Below are 24283 nucleotides of genomic sequence, written 5' to 3' on the forward strand. Positions count from 1 at the left end.
CCAGAATCTCAGCAGGTCCAGCCCTTTATCTCACCACCCGTTCAGCTCGTGGAGACCAAGAACTTTTGTTAATGTAAGAATGAGGTTGGGGGGTTAATGCCATGGATGGAAATGGCCTTGTGGTCATTAATATATCTCTTTAGAGATTACCTGTCTTTTTTGTATTAAATCACTAATCATTTTGCTTTTATCATGATTGGTATCTTTATGGCTCAATGGCCAGTGTGTGTTTCATTCTACTCATACTGCGATCTGTTCTTGGTCTTCAGTTGGGGGTCAGAGAAAGTATTTGACTGTCGACATCAAAGAGTCAAATTGTACTCCACCGGCTTTGTCCATGGCCAAATGATCCCAAAAGAGATTTGTATTGGAGTTCTTTTTTGCCAGTGAGCAGCGCCTCATTTCCTGTCATCTCCTCACGTTCATTTGACAGTGGCCTTCTGAGCAAGTGTATGTGTGTGTTAAACAAAGTGTGGGCAGACCATGAGAATGGTGCGGTAAACAGTCATCTGTCACTTTAAGCCGTGTGTGTGTGTGTCCATTTAGGGACTGTCCTGACTCGGAGGCTTGTCATCTGGGATAGGCAGTCATTGGAAGGTCTTAAGCAGCTGTGAGATGTCGATTAGACCAGCTTATTTCCTTAGACTCTCGCAGTGGATCATTGGATTGCAGAAGCTTTGCTAGATTTTTTTTCCATTTGAGAAATTGAAAATATAATTTCTGCAGTGTTACTTTGCAAACACGCAGATAAACCTCATTCTCATAATTAAGAATTGCTTGGTGGACAATGATTGGTTTGTTGTGATACAATAGCCCTTAAACGTTCCTGCAGCTTAGAGTAACATAGCATCTGCTCAACTGATAGACGGACATACAGACAGTTTTAATGCTCATGGGAAAATTCCAGTGGCTAAAAGTCAAAACTAAAGTTTCACAAACACAATCAGACATGTATAGTGTGCTTTATTATAATTGATAGGTACATTTTTTTTTTGCCTTTGCCTTTGCAGATTTGCATTTCAAATAAATGCTCTTCTTGTTTTGAGCTTTCTTTTCATCAAAGGATCCTACAAAAATGTATCCATTAAAAAAAAAAAAAAAAAAAAAATTATTAAGCAGCACAGCTGTTTTCAACATTGATAATAATAAGAAATGTGACTTGAGTACCAAATCAGCATATTAGAATTGATTTCTAAAGGACCATTTGACACTGAAGTCAATACTGTTTATACTTTAGTTTTTATCAAATAAATGCTTTTGAATGGTGGTGTATAGAGCAATGGAAACCAGCAGTGTTGAATAAAACAGAATTTGATACTGACATATTGCACTCAAATAAATAGGGGAAGTGTTTCGGAATTTTATTTTATTTATGTGGTCTAATGTATCTCAGATAATCCTTCCATGGTACACTTATGAACAAAACCGACTGATTGAATACAGGTGTATTTTGTCAAACAGAAGTGTTCAGTTAGACAATCAATCAGCTTTTTGTACATGACCTTTCCGGGTAAGTGAACTATGGTAACTTATTTAATTAATGGTAAAAGAGTCTAGGCTAAATGTTGTGAAAAATAAATGTTGATCACTTTTCAGAGATTTGGTGCCACAAGCTCTGTAAACTTTGGAAAATCAGCAGCTGGTTGTTCTCCTGTGTGGGCCGACTGAGGCTGACATTAGACCTGTCAGCTGATCCAGGCTGTGCAGCTCAATAATAAATGCCCAGAACAATAGTTCACATTTACATCTAAATCAAGCAGAAGTGGCACATTTATAGCACATTGTATTGTTAGCAAGTACAGAGAATCAAACAAAATCTCCTCAAAAGTAAAATATTTTGATAAATTATTCACAGTAATTAAATTTTCTTATCTGACACATCTTTTTCATGTATTAAAAAAAGCTACAAAATTCACAGTAATTTAATATGACAAATTTTATTTGTTTTTTTTATAAAGCTATGAATTATCAGTTCAGAAATAACATGCTTATTTTTTTATTTAAATTATTATTTACAATCAGTAACACTATTGTACCATTTAAAACATTCATATCAATTATAATAATCAGGTTTTAGCTGTCTACAAAAGTCATTTGAGTTTTATTGACATGCTGTAAATCTTCAGCCTGACCTTCAGCAAACTTGGACTCGGAGCTAATCCAGCACACAAACACCCAACTCTCCTCTCTCAGTGCACTGGCAGTGATACAGAGACCTTGAGGTGATGTTGTGACACTGCCGATGTTCAGATGAATGGTGACAACCAGTATTTAGAGCCTGCTTACACCACTGATTGTCCGGGACACAGTGGAGGCAGCCAGACACCTTCCAGATCATCCCAAAGAGATGCAGAGGCTGAATGGAGAGACAGGACCATGTTATAGTTAAGTGTAAGTGTATTGATGCCAACTGAAGTGTTGTGTAAGAAGGGCCCATAGGGAATTGGTGTTAGTCTCACAGTTCCTGCAGAAGGTCATGCTGTCATAGGCCCCTTAGAGTCCACACGGCACTTTTCCCTCTGGCTTTACATTTCCCTCTGAACCTGATTTTTGTTTCTAAAAGCACTCAAAGTTTTCATTTATATTATGTTTTTCAGGCCAAAAAAATTGAGTAGTAAGGTTTCTTTGTGTCTGGTTTTCCACTTAAGAAGTTTTATTTTTTATTAATTTTTTAAGTGAGATAAGACACAAAGAAGCCCACACGGAATTTATACACCCAAAAAATCTCCAAAAATTTAAGATTCTTCCAGAATTCAAATGGAAATCATTTAAAAAGATGCGTTAAATAAGTGAGTAACACCATAAGGTAAATTCATTGATGTTTAATTAATGCATTAGGTATCATGAGCTAACAATAAACAGAAAATTTTACAGGTTTTATTAATCTGTTAATTTATTTATAAGTTTTTCATACTTTATTCTTGTTTGTTTATAATGCTAATAATTTCAAAATATAACATAATATTAACTGTTTTTAAACAACTTGGAATATTAAAAATGTTTTATGAAAATGTACAAATGACAGTAACCTAAATTAAAAAATGCTAAGAGAATTGTTCATTTTAATTTCATATCTACATTAATTCATATGAACCTTTTCAACAACTAAATAGTTTTATACACATTAGTTTAGCTGTACAGTTTTAACAGTGTTAGGGCTGTGCGATATTGAAGAAAAAAGCGATATCCGATACCTTGTTAAAAAATGCGATATTCGATACGATATTGCTTAAAGTGTGTAAAATCAATTTCAATTATATTTTAAAATATTTAATAATTCAAATTTTATAACTAATTTGTTTCACATTCTTTCCTGTAAAAGAAAGAATCGCTATAACTTCTGAAAGTGACCAGCAGTGTTTTAGCATTACATAAAAAGTAATGTTACAAATCAGAAAATGTCATTTTAACATCAGTGTGAACATACAAAAAAAAGTTAATGACTAGTTTTATATCATTGTAACTTTGCTTTCCATACACTTTAAGTACTTCTTCATATAACACAGCGAAAGTTCAAACATGATTAAAGGCAAGTGTAAACAGTAGGGCTGTCAAATGATTAATCACGATTAATCACATCCAAAATAAAAGTTTTGTTTACTTAATATATGTGTGTATACTGTGTATATTTATTATGTATATATAAATACACACACATGCATGTATATATTTTAAGAAGAATATGTGATGTTTATATATTAAATATATTTATATATAATATAAAATATAAGAATATAAATATATAAATGTATATACATGTAAATATTTTCTAAATATATAATTTATGTGTGTGTATTTATATATACATAATAAATATACCCTGTACACATACATATATTATGTAAACAAAACTTTTATTTTGGATGTGATTAATCGTGATTAATCATTTTGCAGCCCTAGTAAACAGTAGTATTTAGGTATAGAAATGTAATGATTAAGTGTAAAATAACACTGCATTGTGTTCACTGTATGAATTAAATTTAGATAAATCTTTGTTATAGCTGTTTTGTTGTTTGATTAACATTAGTGACATATTCAGCAGCACGTATTTATAGGCTGCTGTCCCTTTAAAACCGACTGCACGGATCCAGTATAATGATACACATCCAATTTCTTTCTTAGCTGTTTACATTCATTTTAAACATAACTGACTGCGTTTACAAGAAAGATTGTCGAGACAGGTACTATTGACATAATTCTGTGTGTATGAGTCTGTTCAAACATGTGAACTCTGTGTTCACGCGCCGTCTGAAACACGTCTCTGTGTGTATGCACACACTTTTCACGTGTGTGGCAGAACTGAAGAGACTCTGTGCGAGATGCGACTTGTGCATGCACTTCAGGTTTGAGTCAGACAGCAAGACGAGATGGCAAAGAGTTGTTTTCTGCAACTTATTGCACTTAACTCTTTTTAACGTCAAGCAATTCTGTGCTATATGCGTCGAACTAAAACTTTGACCTTTTGCAACGTTTTGATATGATTAGCCTATTATTATGATTCAGATATCGCACTGCCTTGCGATATGCATATTGCAATATTTACATTTGCGATATTTCAATAATTTCGATATTTCGATTTTTTTTTTTTATAAACCAAGCGATAAACCAAACTATTGCTGGTATGATCACCAGACAACTGCCAAGGCTCACATTTTCCGAAAGGTCTATGTTTTAAACATCACAACACCTTAAACTGGGTGTGAATTATTATTTGAGGCTGGAAGTTGTATAATAGGTTTTTCTCTTAAAGTTCTTTACTAGGTTAAGCCAATCCTGTGAAATATTTACTCCCAACTAACAGGTTCAAATCAGCTTTAAGAAGGTAACTTCTCTTGCTCTTTTGATGCTGTGTAATGACTGTTACTTTTCTGATATTATCAGCCCTTGAGTATCGAGACCAAGTGGCTTTATTTGACCTTTAACAGGTCTTCTATCCGCCAGTCTTCTTTAAAATATAAAGAGAACTCATATTGATTGTTCCTTTTCCGATAATCTCCCACTGGCAGTCGCCAGGCTCTCTGAAGGTGTTTCTCTTTCACCAGGCAGTAGATTTTAAGTGAATGCTCTGTTGCAATTCTGGTGGGAAAAAATACACTTTCCTATTTCCATACCAATAACACATTGACATTTAAACAGCCTTATTGGTGTCAAAATAATCTGATTGCATTTCCTCTTTCGGTCATATCAGTAGGCTACATCAAATCAGCATACATAACACCAGTGCACCAGTTGGCATTACAGCATGTCTTCACCATCTGTCAGTTTTGTATATCTGGCGGGTCGCCTTACCGGCATGCAGATACACCATTGACATTTAAACCCTGGCCCTCACGCAAACGGGAATGCTAACCAGATCGAAGTTGGGCCGCCGTTACGAAGGGCTAAAGGACGATTGTACTGCACAGGACCTTTCTGGGGGAATGCAATGATTATTCCCAGCAAGAGCAGACATTCAGGACAGATACTCCCGTGGGTCGATGCAGTGGCAGAAAACGGGCCGCACGAATCTGCTAAAGGGCACAGGAAGATATATCACCTTTTAAAAGATCAATTAAGGTAGTTAATTGATGACGGGAATTAATGTCTCTCTTCTAGTAAAGTCATTTAAATGGACGTTCTCAAAACATATGATGCTCTACGTCAAATTATCATACCCAGCACTCGCCTGCAGGAATCGGTTGTTGTCGCTTGTTATTGCATTCACAGATGCTGGCTGGAGGTAGGAATCCATTTCACTGCAGTTGTAAGTCATTTTCCCTGTTTAAAAATTCAACCCGCTCCACGGGCAAAGTGTCACTTGCTGTTGCCACCTTAATAGATGAGCCTTTGTTAACTTGTATTAATGTCAGATGATTTTAAGAGGAGATAGATGTATGCACGCTGTGTGCTGTCGAGCAAAAAATTGGATTCATTTAGATGATGGGAGATTGTAGTTGTTGCAGCCTTAGAGTTTTCAGGTCATTGGTCATAATGAGGAGAAATACTAAGTCTTGTGTTTGAGAACTTTAGAATTAGGGAGGAAAATGGATAGAGAGAGATTGAGAGGTACATCGAGGATGGGAAATGAATTCTATGCCCCATCTTGACCTGATATTAAGATCCGTCTCAGGTGGGCTGGTCAGAAATGGTCACCCGAGACACATTGCTGTTTGTTCGTGGTAGTGACATGTCTCAAATGCCTCGCTTGTGTTCCCTTGTGGCCTTACTTCTACTCAGGACAGCTCTGAAGGCCTTAAAATATGAGAAACATAATAGGGCTGCATATATATGGATTTCTTGATTCAAATCGATTCTGATTCACAAGCTGATGATTTAATCTGATTTAGATTAAATTCTGATTTAGATTTGATTCAGTGTAAGATTCAGTTTAGTTTCTATTTACTTGGGAACATTTCAGTTAAAATGTCAATTTCAAAACTTTGTTTATAGTGTTTAAAATGTACATTAATAATAATAAAATAGAAAGAAATCAGAAACATTCAAATTAAGATTTTTTTTTTAATTGGTTAAAAAATTTTCCAAGCCCTAAAGCAAAAGTATTTTAGCGTTTTAGTGTCATTCTTTGTCACAGGTTTTTTTTGTTTTGTTATGGTTTCTTTTATTTTTTGGACACTGTCATTCAGTTGGCTCTTCAAACATTTGCCTTGACTCCTTACATGACCATGGTGGCAGCAGAGCACATGCGGCCGTGGCTTCACGCCCAGACCGCAGCTGTCTCTTCAAGACATGCATAAGGCATGTTGTGATTTAAGCATCTCCAGTGCAAGCTTACAGGAAAAACAATGTATCCATTTTTTAAAACTTGTCTGTCCTTTGGTTTGCAATATGTATGGCAGAAGGGAGGAGAAGTGTATGAACGGATGTAAACACCGACACAGTGATCTGTGATGTTTAATATAGGGGCTCTTCAGAGCTTAAGCACATACAAACGGAAGTACAAGCAAATGCACACACACAGTTCTGCACGTTCTGAAAGCATAATTTAGTCTGTATCATCTGTGTTGATAGGATTCAAACACATACTTTGGCCAGAGTCCAGGCATGTGGGAGTACACGCTGGTGCCCTAGACCTGACATTTTGACCTCAATTTCTCTATTGCTTCTAAAAGGCACACAGTGAGGCATCTAAGCTTTGATGTGCAAGATGTGTTGGACTGAATACAAGGTGCAGAAGAAGAACAGAAAGCAAATGGCTCATTAGGAGGATTTTTTGCTATTTTATTTTGGAAAATTTTGCGCTGAGCTGTGGGAAAAGGTTTTGTAGTGAACGCGAGGCCAGGCAGAATGAGAGCAAACACATCACACACTTGGGAATAGATATGCTAGGAGTTGATGACTACATCTTCCCTGCAAGGTGAAACAAAATGAGATCAGAATAAGATGGTGCTTTTAAAGTCAGCTCCCTTATGGCTCTTTTGGTAAATTAAACTCTAAAAATAATTGAATGACATGTGGCTTCTGCATTTGCTAGTAATTGCCTTTTCTTGTGAAAAGCAACTCTCATTACCTTATTTTAGTTGCTCTTATAAACGTTTTATGATCCAAAAAAACAGAGCAGCTGCATTATTTTTCATGCTATTTATTGTTTTAAAGAGCTAGAGGTCTGTCATTGTTTGTGATAACAATGCCTGACATGATCTCTACTATTCCTTTGCTTAAAAAATTGAGGGCAAAAGTCCAAAAAGATGAAAAATGTTTATCAGTTGCTATACAATGTGGTCAAAAGTTGAAAGGATGAAAGATGTTTACCACTTGTTAAAAAAGGGAGTCAAAGGTCTAAAAAGATGAAAAATGTGTGCTTAAAAGAGGGTCAGGTGTCTAAATAGATGAAAAAGGCCTATTAATTGCTTAAAAAGGGGGTCAAACATCCAGATTGTCAACCAATTTTTCATCTTTTTAGGCTTGTGACCCTTGTTTCACCTGCTTTTATCTGACCCCTGATCAGTTATGGCTTTCTTTGACTACATCAAATGACATGACCAAGTAATGTCCAATTTCTTAGAGTATTTAGCCTGATATTTTTCAAACTCATCCTCATTAGGTCCATAGTTTAAGGTTTTATCCTTGTGTCTCAAGTGAAGTGCCCTATTCAGGGTAGAATTTCAAGTGTGCACTGGCCTCATGGACATCAGACCTGATCAATGGTTTTCCTAGGGTGAATGAGGTCATCTGTAAGCCCCAACAATGTCCTGACAAAGACGCCAGAGGTGAGGTCATTGTGTTAAAAGGGTCACCACAGGTCACCCCCAGTAGCAGCCGCTCAACTCGCTCTCCCCCAATACTTAAGGTTAGTGTTCTGAATAGCTCATTCTAACTGGAGAATACAAATTGCTGTGTGCACTCGCGTCCAACTGATTTGCTTTCACCATACAGCACAACATATTAATATTTCAAGCCATTTTGCTCATAGTTCAAGCTGTAAAAAAATCTGATGGTGTTAGGAAACTAGAGATTGATTTACTGCATTCAGAACATCCATAAAGGGAATGTGCACGCTCAAATACTCTCGCACACCTGTGCGCTTTGATAATTAAAACTGCTGTGATCTCATTTCGGCTGGATGCTGCTTTATACCTACAGTTCTGGTTGACATCTCTTCTCCAGAATGAATGATTTGTACGTTTCAACAGCTGGTGTGAGTATTGAGTTAATATTTAGAAACTTATCACAAAGGGAATATAAATTGGAGATGGAGAAACATTATTTTTGAGGATTTAAAGAAGAGAGAAGAAATAATGAATAATTCTGTAATTCTGAGTCATTGGATTAGATATACTGTAATACTGTATTTTGGTAGTTAAAGTTTAAATGTCTTTTTTTAATACCGAACACAGTTTTCTTTCATATGTCTGCATTTTAGATTCTTTTCAGAGGTAAAATCAATAGTACAGATGCATCTTTCATCAGAAAATTGTAAAACATAAAGGCTCATTTAAAAGCATAAGGCTTCAGATTTGAAAGGAAGTGAGTGAAACTTAGCACTCAGCATTTAAAACTGACTAATACCGTCAGTCAGAAAACCACATAAATAAATGTCAAGGAAGTTGTGGAACATCAACAGCATTCACATATGTGGACCCTTGCTGAACCGTATGCTTCACAGTGTGTGTTTACTTTAATTTCTAGCTGATGTGGTATATTTAGTTCATAGGACAGTTGAAGTATACTTAAGGTTTGGATCAGATTAGCTGTTTTTAGAGGCTCCCCTGAACTGTAATTAAATCTCAGGGTGTGTGCATTTATGTGTATGCATCTGTGCGTATTCACAGACTCGTGGCCCACATAAGCATATATATGCTGTGTAGACATGTACCCATGTGCTCATGCGAGCCACCTGTGCGATTCCTACTGTGATTTGGGCTGTGCTATCAACCTAATGCTTTATAGTCATTATATATGTACATCTCCCCCTGTGGCTGCGGAATACATCAAAATCCAGCACAGTATCTCTCCAATGGCCTCATTTAGCTTCTGTGCCGTACTCTCTGATATTTCCCACTTGGGCCAATCAGATAAGTCATACATGGCTTAACCACACAAAAGAGCACTTGGAACCCCAAGCGGATGCTGCACTTGGAAGAAGCTCCAGTATGTTTTAGATGAACACTTTTGAAACCCAGAATGGTATATGTAAAGCTTAGAGGGATTAAACATAAATAGAAAGCATTCTTTTGGGGAAAAGGAGACCATCAAGTTAGGGTTTTATCCACTTTTATTTTGCAATATGACCAATATCCTATCATATTCAAGTGTGTATGAAAAAAGTTAAGTCACTGATTTATTTTTTTTGAAAAAGCTAAATACAATAAGCATTGGATCAAGGCACATACAAGGACTGGCCAAAGGGCATTCAATGCACTTTGGTCTTCAGTTGTAAAGAACAATTTAACTGTGGCAACTTAAAAGTGGCTTGAATTAGAAAACAAAAAAATACAAATGAGAAATATATGAACAAAAAAAAATAGTTGACACTTTTTTTTTAATATTCCAAAAAGAAAAGAGCCCAAATGTGTTTCTTACCATATGTTTTCTGCCCACAACATATTCCTTTTTGGAGGGCAATGCTTACATGACATGGTTAACTGTACTGAGGGATACAGTAAATGCTGCTTTCCTTTACTAAATGAGTAATATGGAGTTCTGTCTTGTGTTTTTGCCCGTCCACTTTGATTTGACTGCGAAGTAACCTTTCATTTGATCTGTGTGCTTCATTTGCAAAGGATTTAGGATTCTGTGCTGTGTTGCTGCCTCCTCCAGGGCAGAGAGGAAGTAATAGATATCTGCTTCCTAAACGTTGCAGTGATGTAAAGCCTGGCAACATTTTGGAATGGGCAACCAGGATTCCTAAACAAAACCGGAGGTTTCTGTGACACCAGAGTAAGTCTGTGCCTGCCATCCTTAGAATTAACAAAACACTTGTCTTTATTTCCTTTGATCAGTCACCTATGCCCTATATTCTCACAGCCTTGTTTTTTTGTTGTATTTATTTTTTCCACTGATAGCAACGTAGCGATAATTTTGACCTGTGCTTTTACTACATGGTTTTCTAAAATCTGATTGTTCAACACAGCAATGAAAACCCACTTTCACAGTTGACAAGTCATCATATCTCAGTAGAGCACAAAGTTTTTTTGTTTTTTTTATTGGTCTAAAACCATAAGTAAAGGAAGTACAGTACAAATGACTACAAATATCTAAAATATAGAATTGCAGTTTGTGGCAGCATACACCGACATCTCAGTGATGGCCTGCAATCGGAACCTTTTTTCCTTTTAATAAATCGTCCTTAAATATAAATTATATGGCAAATGTACATAACGATGCTTTCTCAGTCTTTTCAATCCAGTGTTTTGCAAAAGACCAAGCAGTCTCCGAGTCACTCACTTGCAATAAAATGTCTTTGTAATCCGCACACACTATCATGAATGAGAGTAGTCTGAATCTGGTATTCCACTGTCTCTGTAGCTTCTGTTGTTGATGCTGTTTTCACTGTGCGGACTCTTGTAAAGACTTAAGCCATTAGGAGGAAAAATTGTGTGTATCACAAACTCCTCCTTTGAAACGGGCATGTGATTTATGGGAATCATTTGAAAAGAGGTCTCTCTAATCTCCAAGATGGAGTTGTCCTTCTTTGTTCCAGCTTCGGCGTAATCGTCCTTCTGCCTACGCCCTTTGTTGTACGTGCAGTTCCTGGAAAATAAGGAACCGTTCCTGTGGACGTACCAGCACACCAGGGCCAACATGATGATAGCCAGAAGGGCCACTGCCCCTCCGATGATAGCAGCTAAAGGCAGATTGGAATTTTTGTAAGGCTCTTTCTCCTGCTCTCTGTTCAAGGTTGTGGTGGGATTGTACGCTTTCAGGGAACCAGTTTCTGTCTCTATGCAAACAGGTGTCTCGTCTGACAGGTAAATGTTACTCGTCTCCATAGGAACCATGCATATCCGATAAGAAGATTCGGGCTCCAGAGCCGTGAGCAGGTACTCTGTTCTCTCCCCTTGGACGATGGTCTCAGTTATAGATCCGAAAGCAGGACTGTGGCCCAGCTTTAGCCAGCTGAGCCTCAGGGCTGTCATGGGCTGGGATACTCTCCAGGATATGTGCACCGTCTCTGCGCTACTGGATTTGACACTTATTGTGATGATCTTACGACTGGACGGTGTCGTGCTACGATAGTTTCGTCCCAGCTCTGGACCCTTAACCACAGGTCTTTTAGTCACATATGATGGCCACTGGGGTCGTGAGGGTGGCAAAGTGTTTGAGACTGTGCTGGTCTCATACGTGGTTGGGATCTCGGTGTCTGAGCAGCCAAACAGCTCTGTGGATAGGTCTTTGATGGCCATCCCTTTGACCTTATCGGGACCTTGGCACATGAAGCCACGCACGTTGACCTTAGACGGAAGACTGCGCAGCCAGTCACGTACCCACTTCATCCTGCAGTTGCAGTACCAGGGGTTGTTGCGCAGGAGCAGCTGGGTAAGGTTATCCAGGTCGTCAAATACCCCCATGGGCAGACTGCTCAAGTTGTTTCCTGACAGATCCAAACGGTACAGCTGTCGCAGAAAAGCAAAGGCACCTGCTGGCATGTGATTGATGTGGTTGTCTTGAAGATTTAGCTTCTCCAGGCTTGAGCCCGGCAGGTTGGCGGGTGGGGAAGTCAGGGAGTTCCGTACCAAAGAGAGCTCGGTCAGATTGACTAAATTGATCAAGGCCATATCCCCAATGCCCCTGTTGTTCAGGAGGTTGCCGTCCAGAACCAGTCGCTTCAGATTTATAAGATCCTGCAGCGATGCCTCGGAGATGGACGAGATGCGGTTGTCATCAAAGCGAAGCTCCTCGATAGTCATTGGCAGTCCGGAAGGTATGGTGCTGAGGTGGTTACGGGACAGGAAGAGCAGCCTCAAATGGTTGCTGTCCCGGAACGCACCCTCTTCGATGCTGACAGCTGACACAGAATTGTCATCAAGGTGTAATTCCTCAATGAAGGGAATCTGTGCCAGGGAGGCATGGGTGATAGTCCGGATATTGTTCTCCTGCAAATGAAGTTCCTTGACATTCAGCGGCAAGTTGGTGGGGAACTCATCCAGATTGTTGCAGTACAGGTATATCTTTTCGACATTGTTTAGCCGTCGTAGATCTGTAGGGATCCCTGCGCTTTTGATGCGGTTGTTCTGGAGAAAAAGTACCGTAGCATCCTCTGGGATGCCTGAAGGGATGAAAGTCAAATCCCGGTCATTGCAGTATATGAAAGTCCCATCGCACCGGCACTGCGAGGGACAGGAGGCTGAGGTCACCAACGGATTGGCCAGGCCAAGCAGAAGCCCGGCTCTGATGAAGAAGACGAAGAAGGACTTGTAATTGCTTGCCATCGCTAATGTTCTCCTTGCGGTTGTTGCCCTTAGAGGAAAAAGAAGGGAAAAAGTCAAATTTATGCTGTCTGAAGAAAAGTCAGTGTCCTGCTCTAATTGCTGTTTTATGTACAGTGCCTGCAGCGTCTCTTTCATTGTAAATGATTCAATTTAAGATAACAATAAAAAAAATATACAATATTTCTGCTGCTGAATTAATGAAAAGAGGCTATTAACATTTTCAGCGACATGAACAAATGAAAAAACTATGGTAGCGAAACATGCCTGGGGTGTTTATCTTGATTGAAATCATTTTTATATCAAAACAATACAAAGCAGTGAAAAAAGGAAAAAGGGATTAAAGGATAAAAAAATAAGAGAAAAAGGGAGGACTGAGAGGTTCAGAAGCAAGTCTAATTGAAGTGGAAGGATATTGCCAATCAGCCATGGATGTAGATAACAAATCCTTAAACCTGCTAGCTTTCCTTGAATGAGATGCCTGTGTGTGAGAGGTTTTATCTTTTGCTGTGTGTAATGTAATCGCAGGCTCATGTTGTTTTACACATTTCTGCAGTTAGCCAGTGCATTCCAAGGCTGTTTTTCATTGCTGAAAGCTGGTGGCAGGACACAGTCAGGCCTTTGTTGATTAAACGTTGTAAAATTGGCTTGTCTTTTTGCATGATTTTGGGGTATCATAATTTACAAAAGATTGGAGGCTTGTAACTTGAAAGCAAAAGAGAAATATTCAGAATTAAGCGTGCCAAAATTCAATCACTTATAAACCCAACTTTTACATTTGTTGCGACATACAGTCAATATATATATTGTATAGTAACATACTATTATTTAGTATATATATATATATAATGTTACATTTTATGTATCGTAATTATATTTTTTCTAATATATATTTTTAACTATATAATATATATAATTGTATATTTTACTTCCATAGGCTTTTGAAGCCTACGGAAGAATTTATTTTTCTGCTCATTCAATTTTTTTTTCATTACTTCTATCTGTGCGTGTAAATATATATATATATATATATATATATATATATATATATATATATATATATATATATATATATATATATATATATATATATATATAACAGAAAAAATGGCACTTAACCATAGCAAGATCATCCATATTTGTCATACCTGATTTAGAAATGCCAGTTAATCCTCTGCAGCCACCCAAAATCCAATGAGGCTTTAAGCTCCTTTCTATTCTTTCAGGAAATGTTTGTCCGTCTTGTCAAAGGGGTCTCTTTGGTTATATCCTGACCAGGCTGGTATTTGTTGAACTGATCCTTGTTTGTACTGCCGACCTCCTGTCTTGTATTGCAGCGTCCACAGTTCATATAATCAAAGGCTTTGCCATGGTAGATAAACCTATAAAGCAAGCAGCTCCGCTTCGAGACAGACCTCAGGCAGCCTTCTCCTGTGCAGGCATGCAATTTCAGTGAAAAAAAGGACTAAAACAAAAAGAAAGGAAATAAAAAAAGAGAGCAGAGAATCCTTTTATTTTAAGTTGCGATTCTTAATCAGACCCTTTTGTGCAGTCCACTTTGAGAAATAAACTGCTCCCGTCTCTCCCGAAGCAGACTGGTCATGGCGTAAAGACCACTGTCCATCTGCAGTACGGTGGACTCAAATCCAGGGCGGTTCGGTTCTGAAGTCAGGCTCCAAAGTCACCCCCGAATCCTGTAGTCTTACTCCCGACACGAGCATGAATAAAGTATCCAGCCTCGTGGCTCGAAAGCAGAATCTACTGTGCTGTTGTGACACTCCTCTTCCTTGGCTCTCGTTTTACGAACCTGTGCCCGATGTGCAGACGCCCACTCCTTCTCACATGCTGAACTTCCTACTGGCAGGGATAGAAGAAAAAAAAAAAGAAGTCAATAAGAGCAAATTCTTTTATTATTGACATCATATGACATCTGAATAAGACATGACGCCAGAAAAGATACGTGGGCTTGTTGAGAATGAGTTATTGACTGTGCATAATATGCTGTTAGGCAGCGTTTATTTAATTCTGACATGATATTGCCAAGGCTGAGATTGAGTCAGACAGTGATGCATCCAGCTGCAATTGGCCACTGTCCTTCAAACAGAGCCATTTCACGTTGCCATCGACAATACATTGACGTAAACCGATAGCTTTTTAGCTTTGGTTTTCAAGGTTTGCACTTAACATAAAAAGTACACCACAATGGATTGGATTTTTATGGATTCTTACAGCCTTTAGATTGCTCCACTGCATTTGAGACAGATGGAATGGAGGGAAAAATAAGAAGGGTGTGTGGTTGAGATGGGAATTTGAAATTCCCTTAAGCTTATTGGGTTTCTGTATATCAGGGGATTTCTTTGCCTCTGGGTAAATGACCACAGAGAAAAGCCCCTGGCCTGCAGTCCTTTGATAGTGGACACTGTTTGTGAAACCTGGATTAGTGGAGATGATGTGTGGATTTTTATAAAAACCTTTCTTTTTCCTCGCCTTAAGCCTGTGCTGCCAGGATAACGGCACTCGCTGTTCTGTCTGCCACTAACCCTAACATCCCTCCTCTAGTGTTCTCTATGGTGATGGCTGAAAAGAATTCCTTTGCATAAGAAAAGCGACCACAGTTTGGGTTCTGAGACAATGGCCGAAGACCACTCCCCCCACCTGCTGACGTTCTCTACCGAGCTGTGCTTTCAAAGTGGCTGAACATGCTCTGGAAGGAAAAGGTGAAGGTAAAAATAAGAGTCTTATTGAAGCATATTGCTGCTGAGGTGTCAAGCAGCCACCAAAGGTCCCTTGGGCTGCCCCGACAGCGCTTGAACACAACGCCCTCGCACTGCTCAATAATGTGCATGTGAGATGATTGCACTTTATGTCTTGCAGACTCATGAATACCCAAATGGGCCTTACCTCTGGTGGCCCCAAGGATACGTCTGTGCTGCACCTACCATACTCTAATTTCCCACAGTACATCTATCCTGCTACATAGACTGACAATATACATTTTTACAACTGACAGCCATCACCACGGTTTCTGCCCTTGCCTGAAATCCTTCCACTGACCTGCAGATAGTAACCTTCCTGTAGAACATGTTGGAGTATGACAGACAACTTTGAAAAATGTTGTTTGGAGTGACAAGGAGAGATTAGGGAATTGAAGGCCCTGTAACTTGATTACAGGTCTCGCCAGCACGGTCTAATAATACACAACATCCTTGTATTGAGCCAAAGTGCTCCGTGTGCATGCTTTTGTGTTAGTAGATTATCAAAAGCTCGGAAACAGTGAGCAGGGAACAGGACGGTGAGATTTCAGTACACTGACAGTGACTAAGTTGCTTCCTTTTTGTTGAATCCTGAAACATTTTGGAAGATTTGCGTCATGATTGCCAGATACATTGAAGAGGAAAATAAGTACTAGCAGGAATGGTGAATGGTTGGTTAGCAATCGGTGTGCAATTTTCCAGCTGTTCCAGGGAAATGTTGTATTGATTTGGAGAGTTATGTGTGTAAAGCAACTTGCCATTTTTTCCAGAAGTCTGACAAATAACAGACTGCAAAATTATGGAGATGGAATTGCTCTTGCTTTATGTACTGTACTCAATGTAAATCAATTCCTGGAACAGGGCAAAAGCAAGTTGGTGAAATAAAAGCCCAGTTTTTCTGCCAATATACTTTGCTTGAAAGTATCAGGGTTCACTCACAGGTGGATGTTTATTTCATGATATTTCAGCTGAGATCTCATACGCTTCACCTAAAGCTTGTCATGCTAGCCGTCTCAATGGGTCGTGCAAGCCTTGATCTGGCTGGATGGTTGGCTGCATTATCATTTCTTTCTATTTCCCTTGGCTCCTCAGATTTCACTGAACTGGCAGTGGTCTATTATTCATTACAAGTTAAGCATAAGGGCCCTGGCCTTCGTTCTTCTGCTTTACTGAACTCCTTACCCTTAGAATTATTAGCTTTTTCATATTTTGTTAAATCTTCAAGCCCCTTACCCCACCCACTGCTCATAGCCAGAGAGAAAAGACCACTGAATATGACGGGCACCTCTCACTATCGTTCTAATAGGCCGTATTCCCCGTTAGGAGATCGTTCTAATGGCTGGGCCTGCTTCTGCTCCATTGCTCTGCTTGATATTCAGTTGAGCATCCTGGTTACCTTTTGCTCGTTTAGTGTCTTGATTTCAGAACATTTAGGTCTGAGAAATTTGTAAAAAAGGCATTTAAGAGAGACAGAAAAAAATCATATTTGAATGTGATTATGCAACATAAAAGTGCAGAGAGAATATTTTTTTTTAAAGTTTTGGTTTTGGTAAAATTAATTTATTTTAGAATCGTAATATATTTGAAAATTGGAATATTAAATACAAACAAATGCATTTCTGTAACAATGCTTTTATATGAGGTTTTCTGCATTTTTAGATAAATTAGAATAATGGTTAAGATGACAAACAATCCACTGTTCATCATTTTTAAATATAAGCGATGTTTTCTATTAGTTCCCACAAATGCTGTCACATCTGATCAGTGCCCATGCATGAACGAAGACATTTAGGATGAAATTAAATTTGCTTCTTTATTGGTAGGTCCTGGGCTGTGATTATGAAAAACAGCTTTCTTGTTTTCCATAGATAACAGATTCTTAACCCAAGGCAGGATTTGAACTAAATGCCTCTCTTGTCATGTATCTTATGTCCATGAAGCCAAATCAAGCCTCTCTGAGCCTAGTGGGCCGAAATATGAAAGATTTCTGCCTTCATATTTGGAAACTAGAAGAACGGTTTGAGCACGGCTTTAACGTTAATTTCAGAGCAGGCTATTGTGTTAACGGCTCCCCTCTGCTTTCGGTTTTGGGGCAGATGATCCGCAGGTTTGTCCCTGGCTGGCATTTAGGCACTGAGAGTGGATTCTAGGGGAGACAGGGGGTCTTTTCCTTTTGTACTGCACTGAAAAGAAAGTGGTCTGTGTCAGCTGCACTGTTTTCCCCACTTGGGGGTGGTAGGTGCTTCTGTATCAGGCCTGAGCTCGTCAGATACACACACACAGACACTTGGAGGCTGAACTGGCTCTTTAATTACCACATATGTACCCCCTGCTATGGTACAGGGGGCAGCAGTTGCCGGACAAGGGCAAAAATGGGTTGGGTTGATTTACTGCACTGTACTTTTCTTGTTTACACTCCAAAGGGGGGTAAATTGTATCTGTAATAAAGCTAAAATTCACAGTTCCTTTTTCAGTTTGCACTTTCTTTGTTACATAATTCGGACAGTATATTTAAGATCTAAAACTTGAACGTTTCAGGAAATGAGCTTTTAGGCTTGTTTTTCAAATGTATGTTTTAAAGAATAGCCTCACTGAGGTCAGAGGTTGGCTGCCGATATTAGTGGAAAATTCTGAGAACAATTTGTTTTTGTCCTCCTCACAAAAGGGTGACAGACTTTTTCTCTGAAGGCCTGAAAGACATGACCATTTCATGTTGACTCTGAGTGAATGCCACGGACCACTGGGTTTAGCCTCCGGCATTCGTGGCTTGAAACAAATAGTGCTGTCTGCCTGGCTGCCAATAAACATACACTGGATGTTTAGATATTTGTGTTAAAATATAAAGAGTTGGTTAAAATGCATTCCTGTTATTATCTAAAGGGAGACTGCTATTTATGTTATTGTAAAACATGGAGGTGTGATATTTGAAAATTGCTGATATTAATTGTTTATGCAAGCGAAAAAAACTGCCACAGAGTGCTTTGACACATCCAACAAAGAACAATGGGTTAGTTAATTTTATCACCCTCCTTAGAAAGTCACAACAGACAATTTGTGGTTTTCTGCTATTGTCATGCTAAGAAACTAACCTATCCGAATACACAGTCTTTTAGTGCATTTCCACGTGAAGCTCAAAGCAGGGAAAACAACTTGCACTTAGCACATTAGGGGTTCAAAAAAGAGGCCTTGTTCACTTGAATCTCTTGCATACTAGTCCAATGTGAATCCTCTTTTATAGTAGTCCTATAAACTGATTTAATCAGCTCTGACTGAAGGCTTTGGCTCTTATCATTATCTTTCAGTCCCTCTCTCTTTATCTGCACAAAACTGTTATTTCAATATTTTTTTCTGCCTAACAGATATGAAAGCTTATCTTTCAGATAACTTGGAAGGCTACTTAAAAGAAGGGAAATTCGTTTGATGGAAAAATCCTGAAGCAGCTGACATCCTCAGATCTCCTGACTGCGCCACACACTCACTTCTCTCACTGAAAAGCACAGGGCGCACATTTACTGCGCGCCAATCTCGTAGTCTTTTGACTGTTAGTTGGTATTCCAAATTAGAACGCGACCCTCATAATCAACAACGAAGCTGTCTGCGCTGCGAGCGCTCGCCGCCAGAGGCTTCGATAATGGGAGAGTTCTAGTTTTGACGCCTCGCGCGCAGTGTACACAGACGTAGTGTCATGCGCCGCATCCCCGATTCCCCCATTCTTTATTCCAATCACTCTCTCATCACGCTTCCAGAGCGCAGGTTGGGAATTATTAATAGATATTCCTCATTTGGAATCGACGTTTACTCGTTTCGTTTGTGATAAAGCCTGTCACACAAGAACAGATTTAAGACGCAGCGCGTCAAGTTTATACGTTCCTGTTGATTGCACGCGGTAGAAATACAAGCTGCATTGCGTTTTCCCTAAACTAGGTTTTAAGGACTCCATATCAGTCTGATTTAGAGTGCTGTTGGTGATAATAAAATGTAAGTTGTGCGTTAGTGCGTTATTCGCGCGCAGCGGCATGGAGACTTAAAAGCATAGTTTACCTAAAATTTAATTAATTTTTCTCACCTCCAAGTTGTTCCAAACCTATATGACTTAAAAAACCCTATATAAAATAAGATGTTCAGACAGAATGACAGCCTCAGTAAATATTCACATTCGTTATATAGAAAAAAAAGATACATTGGAAGTGAATGGTGACTGAGGCTGAGACCTTAACATTGCTCCCATATAACATTTAGTGTCTTAGGAAAGAAAGTCATAGAGGTCTGAAACAACATGAAGGTTATTAAATTATGCCAGCATTGTCTTTTTTTAAGCAAATTATTGATTTAAAATTATTTTGGAAATGCATGCTGAATGCTAAATGACAAACTAAAGGCCATATACTGCTGAATTTCATGACTACTGTACTTGTGAGTTTAAACTGCTATTACAACCCCCTCAAGTCCCTTAGGGTCTGACTACATTTGCAATAAAACGCCTTTTGCCATTGGAAATAAATTACAATGGATTTGAAAGTTTAGAAGCAAAGTCTACTGTATGAAGCATTGTGAGTGACTGGGATTTAAGGGACAGATGCAGATTTGCTCTATGCATGTTTTGAAGGTATTTGATAACCTCAGAGTGATGAAATGCATAAGGTAAAGGGTTAAAAACAGCCCCCCAAAAATAAGGGAAGCCCATAACAAAATACACTTACCTCCCCAAGCAATAATTCAAAAAGGGGAAATCAAAAAGAATATCCTCAAAGCATAAAGTCAGTCCATAGGTTAAATCCAGTGCGATGGAGGATGATTTCAATTCCCCAAAAGAGCCCAGTGTCAGAAAGGCTCAGTAGCAGAAATGGTGCGAATAGCAGGGTGTGTTTTTATGTCCACACACTTGTTCACATATACACACACACACTCCTTTGGCTCAGAGGGAGACAATATAGAGAAGTCGGCAGAGCTGGTCAGCTGCCTGGAGCTCATTACAAGTGTGAGGTTGCATCTGCCTCCAGCTCTGCTTCAACACAGCGCTGATGTCATCAAGGGGCGGAGCTTGTGGCTTCCTCCCCTTTCTTGCTCTCTCTCTCTCTCTCTCTCTCTCCCACTTCCATCAAGCTATATTTACTGTGGACGCTAGGGGGAGCTGGAGAAGGAAAAATGAGTATTGAGCAGCCTTGAATAGGCAGCTTGAGTGGGCACTTCATGTGTTTGTGTTGAAGGCCACCAGAAGTATTATTTAGGTGAGCATTATAAGAATAAACTAATGCAGTTTATATGTTAGAGATGCTGAGAAAAGGCAAAGCAATCTATCAACCCTGGTATGCACTTATTTAGATCAAAACAATGAACTTTATTTTACTGATATGTGTCTGCAAGAGAGAGAGCTGTTACAGCACATTATGAATTCTTAAGCTTGGAAGTAAGGCATTATGTTCAGCCTCATTATGCTTATTAAGTATTAAAGTGGCTCCAAATGGCGAATTTGCTCCCTCATAAACCAGAGGTAGAGACTGTGTGTGTGTCATTGTCTCCAAAGGGCTTTTGAAGACCTTTGTACAGTGGAGTCTGTTCCTGACCGCAGCAGACCCCTCTGATTGAGCGGTTATTTTGTTGTGCCTAAACTCTTTGCCAGCAGATACAGTTTTCCTACTCTATTTGTTAAGGGAATAGTTTACCAAAAAATATGTGTCATTATTTGCTAAACCTCATGTAGTTCTATGTCTTTTATTACTTCCGTGGAACAAAAAAGTGGACATTTCTAGGCCTCTCTTTTCCATATAATGGAAGTGAATTAGCTACAATATAACCAAAGGCAACATAAATAAGGTGGTACATACTTTGACTTTCCATGGGGCATTTTTCATTCATTTTAAATTCTTTAAAAATGTGTTGTGTTTCACAAAAGAAAGCATACATGTTTGGAATGACATTATGGTGAGTGATGACAATTTTAATTTTTGGTTGAATTATCCCCTTTATGGATGGCTTTTTTCGTTTAAAAACTTGATTATATACTTATTCTCTAATGTGATTCTTTTTAGTGCACAAATTAGTATTATTATTATTATTTTAATAACTGCATGGAATTCCTCCAGCATGCCATACCTACAAGTTTGATGATATTTTATATATTTGATTTTCCCATAAAGGAACTGATATACCTCACAGAATTTAGGGTCAGTCAGTCATTAAATGTTGGTGTCCTTCAGTGGAATAGATAAGGTTGACCTGCTTTCACTACTGTGTGGTTTGACTGTTTTCTGGACTGCAATTGCTTTGGACTGACATGAAGGAAAGCTGCTATTATCCCTTTTCCAAGAACCACCATGACTGGTTGTTAAAATTTTAATATATAAAATATATATATTAATAATACATACAGAGTGGTACAAATGCTGTCACTAGTGCAGTACCCATTTAAAAGGTACTGATATTTACTCTTTAGGTACTAATAGACTTTATAAATAGTCGTGGATTTTTTATTACTAATAATTACAAAATATAATTAGTTTTTTTTATAAATGTAAAAATAATATTATATTGTAAATGTTGTTACCTAACTTCATTTAGCATGAGGGTTACTTACACCTTTTCCAAAACATGTCTTGTTGTATAGCTTTACAAGCAACCATTGGAGGATTAAGCAGCTGAATCATGTCCTGTCCACCCTGGGCTTTTACAGCAGGTCTAGGTGTCGTGTTTTTAGGGTCAGAGGTGGAGAAGCAGGGCACAGTCGTATGTGACAAGAGGTCAGTGCAGGGCATCATGGGCAGAGGCCCGTCTGTCCCCCCGCCTCAGGACAGATCACGACTCCGGCCTCTGCATCGACCCTTCCGGCACTTTTCGTTCCTAAATCTGACCTGGCTTTGTCTGTTATCGGCCCTTTGATTGACTCTTAGACGTACAAAGGGCCCCAGTGGAGGGCCCCAAGGGGGTCCGATTACCACTATTTCAATACAGTTGGGGGAGTCTTTGGTTTGGGTCATCTGTTGTTTGGAAGGATGAGTGTTTCTCATTTTTCCGAAAGATGCCATTTATTTTATCTCCTCCATCTCAATGTGTTTTGACAACAGACATGACTTTGAAGGAGCTCAGGCCCTTCTCCTCCTACCGCCCTTCTCTCGTTCGGTGTAGTTAGGGGGTGGAGACGAGCATAGCTAAGTTTATGAAAGCACTTAATGCGGTTAAGTGCTAACAAGAGCGTTTTTAGTTCAGGCTTTGTGCCTGAAGAACGTCTGACCTCTGCTTTCAGGGATGTTCATAATACATTCTTTGCGTGACAAGCAAATAAGTCGAATTAAATTGAGCTTTCATTCTATGATGACTGTTTCTTAAATGGTACTCTTCACTTGAATGGAATTTACAGCGTGAGTGCATCAAAATCAAAGCCATACCTAAAGTCGTTCTTTTCAAAGACTCGTTGAAGGGTTTGTCATTCTGATCTTTACACCTCAAGTGTATATTTCATCCCCCTGGCCCATTCTCAAACAAACAATCCTGAGCTCAGCGCTGTGCTGTCCAGCTCCAGGAGATTTGTGGAGTATTTTTCTAGTGCCTCCAGCGGCTTCACTCACTCACTCACTCACTCACTCACTCACTCACTCACTCACCCAACTAACCAACCAACCAACCAACCAACCAACCAACAAACACACACACACACACACACACACACTAACACACTCTCTCTCTCTCTCTCTCTCTCTCTCTTTCACACACACACACACACACACACACACACACACACAAACACACACACACACACACGCACACACATGGTTGTTTTTGTGAAAAATGGGGACATCCCATAGGCGTAATGGTTTTTATACAGTACGAACTGTATATTCTATCGCCCTACACCACCCCTACACCTAACCCTACCCCTTACAGGAAACTTTGTGCATTTTTACTTTCTCAAAAAAAAACTAATACTGTATGGTTTATAAGTGTTTTGAAAAATGGAGACATGGGTTATGTCCTCGTAAGTCACCCTCTCCTTGTAATACCTGTGTCATACCCATGACATTATACAAAGTTGTGTCCTGATATGTCACAAAAACAAACACACACACACACACACACACACACACACACACTCACTCACTCACTCATATTTACTTAGCTACACTGTGGACATACCATAGACTTCATTTGTTTTTAAACAAGCTAATTATCATTACTTTTGTCTCTCCTAAGCCTCAACCCTATAACAAAGGAATATTTAATAAAATGTTAAATAAAAAATTATGAAACATTCCTTGTTAAATTTATATAAATGTATAAACAACTTACACAAATTGCGTTTTTTTTTTTTATTATACAGCTATAATGTATTTTCATAAATTCATTGTGTACACTGAAAACCAAACAGTTCTGATTGGTGTGTAGTTTAATACATGGTTGATTTTTCCAAAACTATCAAATGTCATTCTTGTAATTTAAGTTTGTCAGCTAAATAACATTGTTACAACTCAGCAGAATTTGCTACTACAATGTAGAATACATCACCAAAAACCAAATGTTTACCATTGCAAGGCATAAAAATGGATGTAAAGATCAACCAATGCAAGATTTTCAGTGTCAGCGCAAAACTGGCATGGTATTTATTTTTGAAGCACATAAAGATCTTTCTTTTAGATTTAGCTACATTTTGAGGGTATTTTTAAAACAATTTCA

The 24283-nt window shown here is 38.7% G+C and overlaps 2 protein-coding genes across 4 annotated transcripts in view; one reads left to right on the forward strand and one right to left on the reverse strand.

Moving 5' to 3' along the window:
* LOC109101205 (ADP-ribose glycohydrolase MACROD1-like) overlaps positions 1-24283 on the forward strand; it is a 510464-nt gene that overhangs the window by 75360 nt on the left and 410821 nt on the right. The gene's annotated exons all lie outside the window — the stretch shown is intronic.
* Positions 9695-20618, reverse strand: LOC109101038 (leucine-rich repeat transmembrane protein FLRT3-like). 2 transcript variants are annotated; one of them, XM_042769213.1, is made up of 3 exons: positions 20320-20618; positions 14015-14720; positions 9695-12897 (listed from the first exon to the last, which is right to left on the reverse strand). In XM_042769213.1, exon 3 carries the CDS (start codon positions 12867-12869, stop codon positions 10920-10922), a length of 1950 nt encoding a protein of 649 aa, XP_042625147.1. In that variant the 5' UTR covers positions 12870-12897; positions 14015-14720; positions 20320-20618; the 3' UTR covers positions 9695-10919. The 2 variants fall into 2 exon arrangements, with proteins under 2 accessions (XP_042625147.1, XP_042625146.1); XM_042769212.1 differs by having other exon boundaries at positions 14015-14723.

The sequence above is a fragment of the Cyprinus carpio genome, chromosome A13 (assembly GCF_018340385.1).
Source record: "Cyprinus carpio isolate SPL01 chromosome A13, ASM1834038v1, whole genome shotgun sequence".
NCBI lineage: Eukaryota > Metazoa > Chordata > Actinopteri > Cypriniformes > Cyprinidae > Cyprinus > Cyprinus carpio.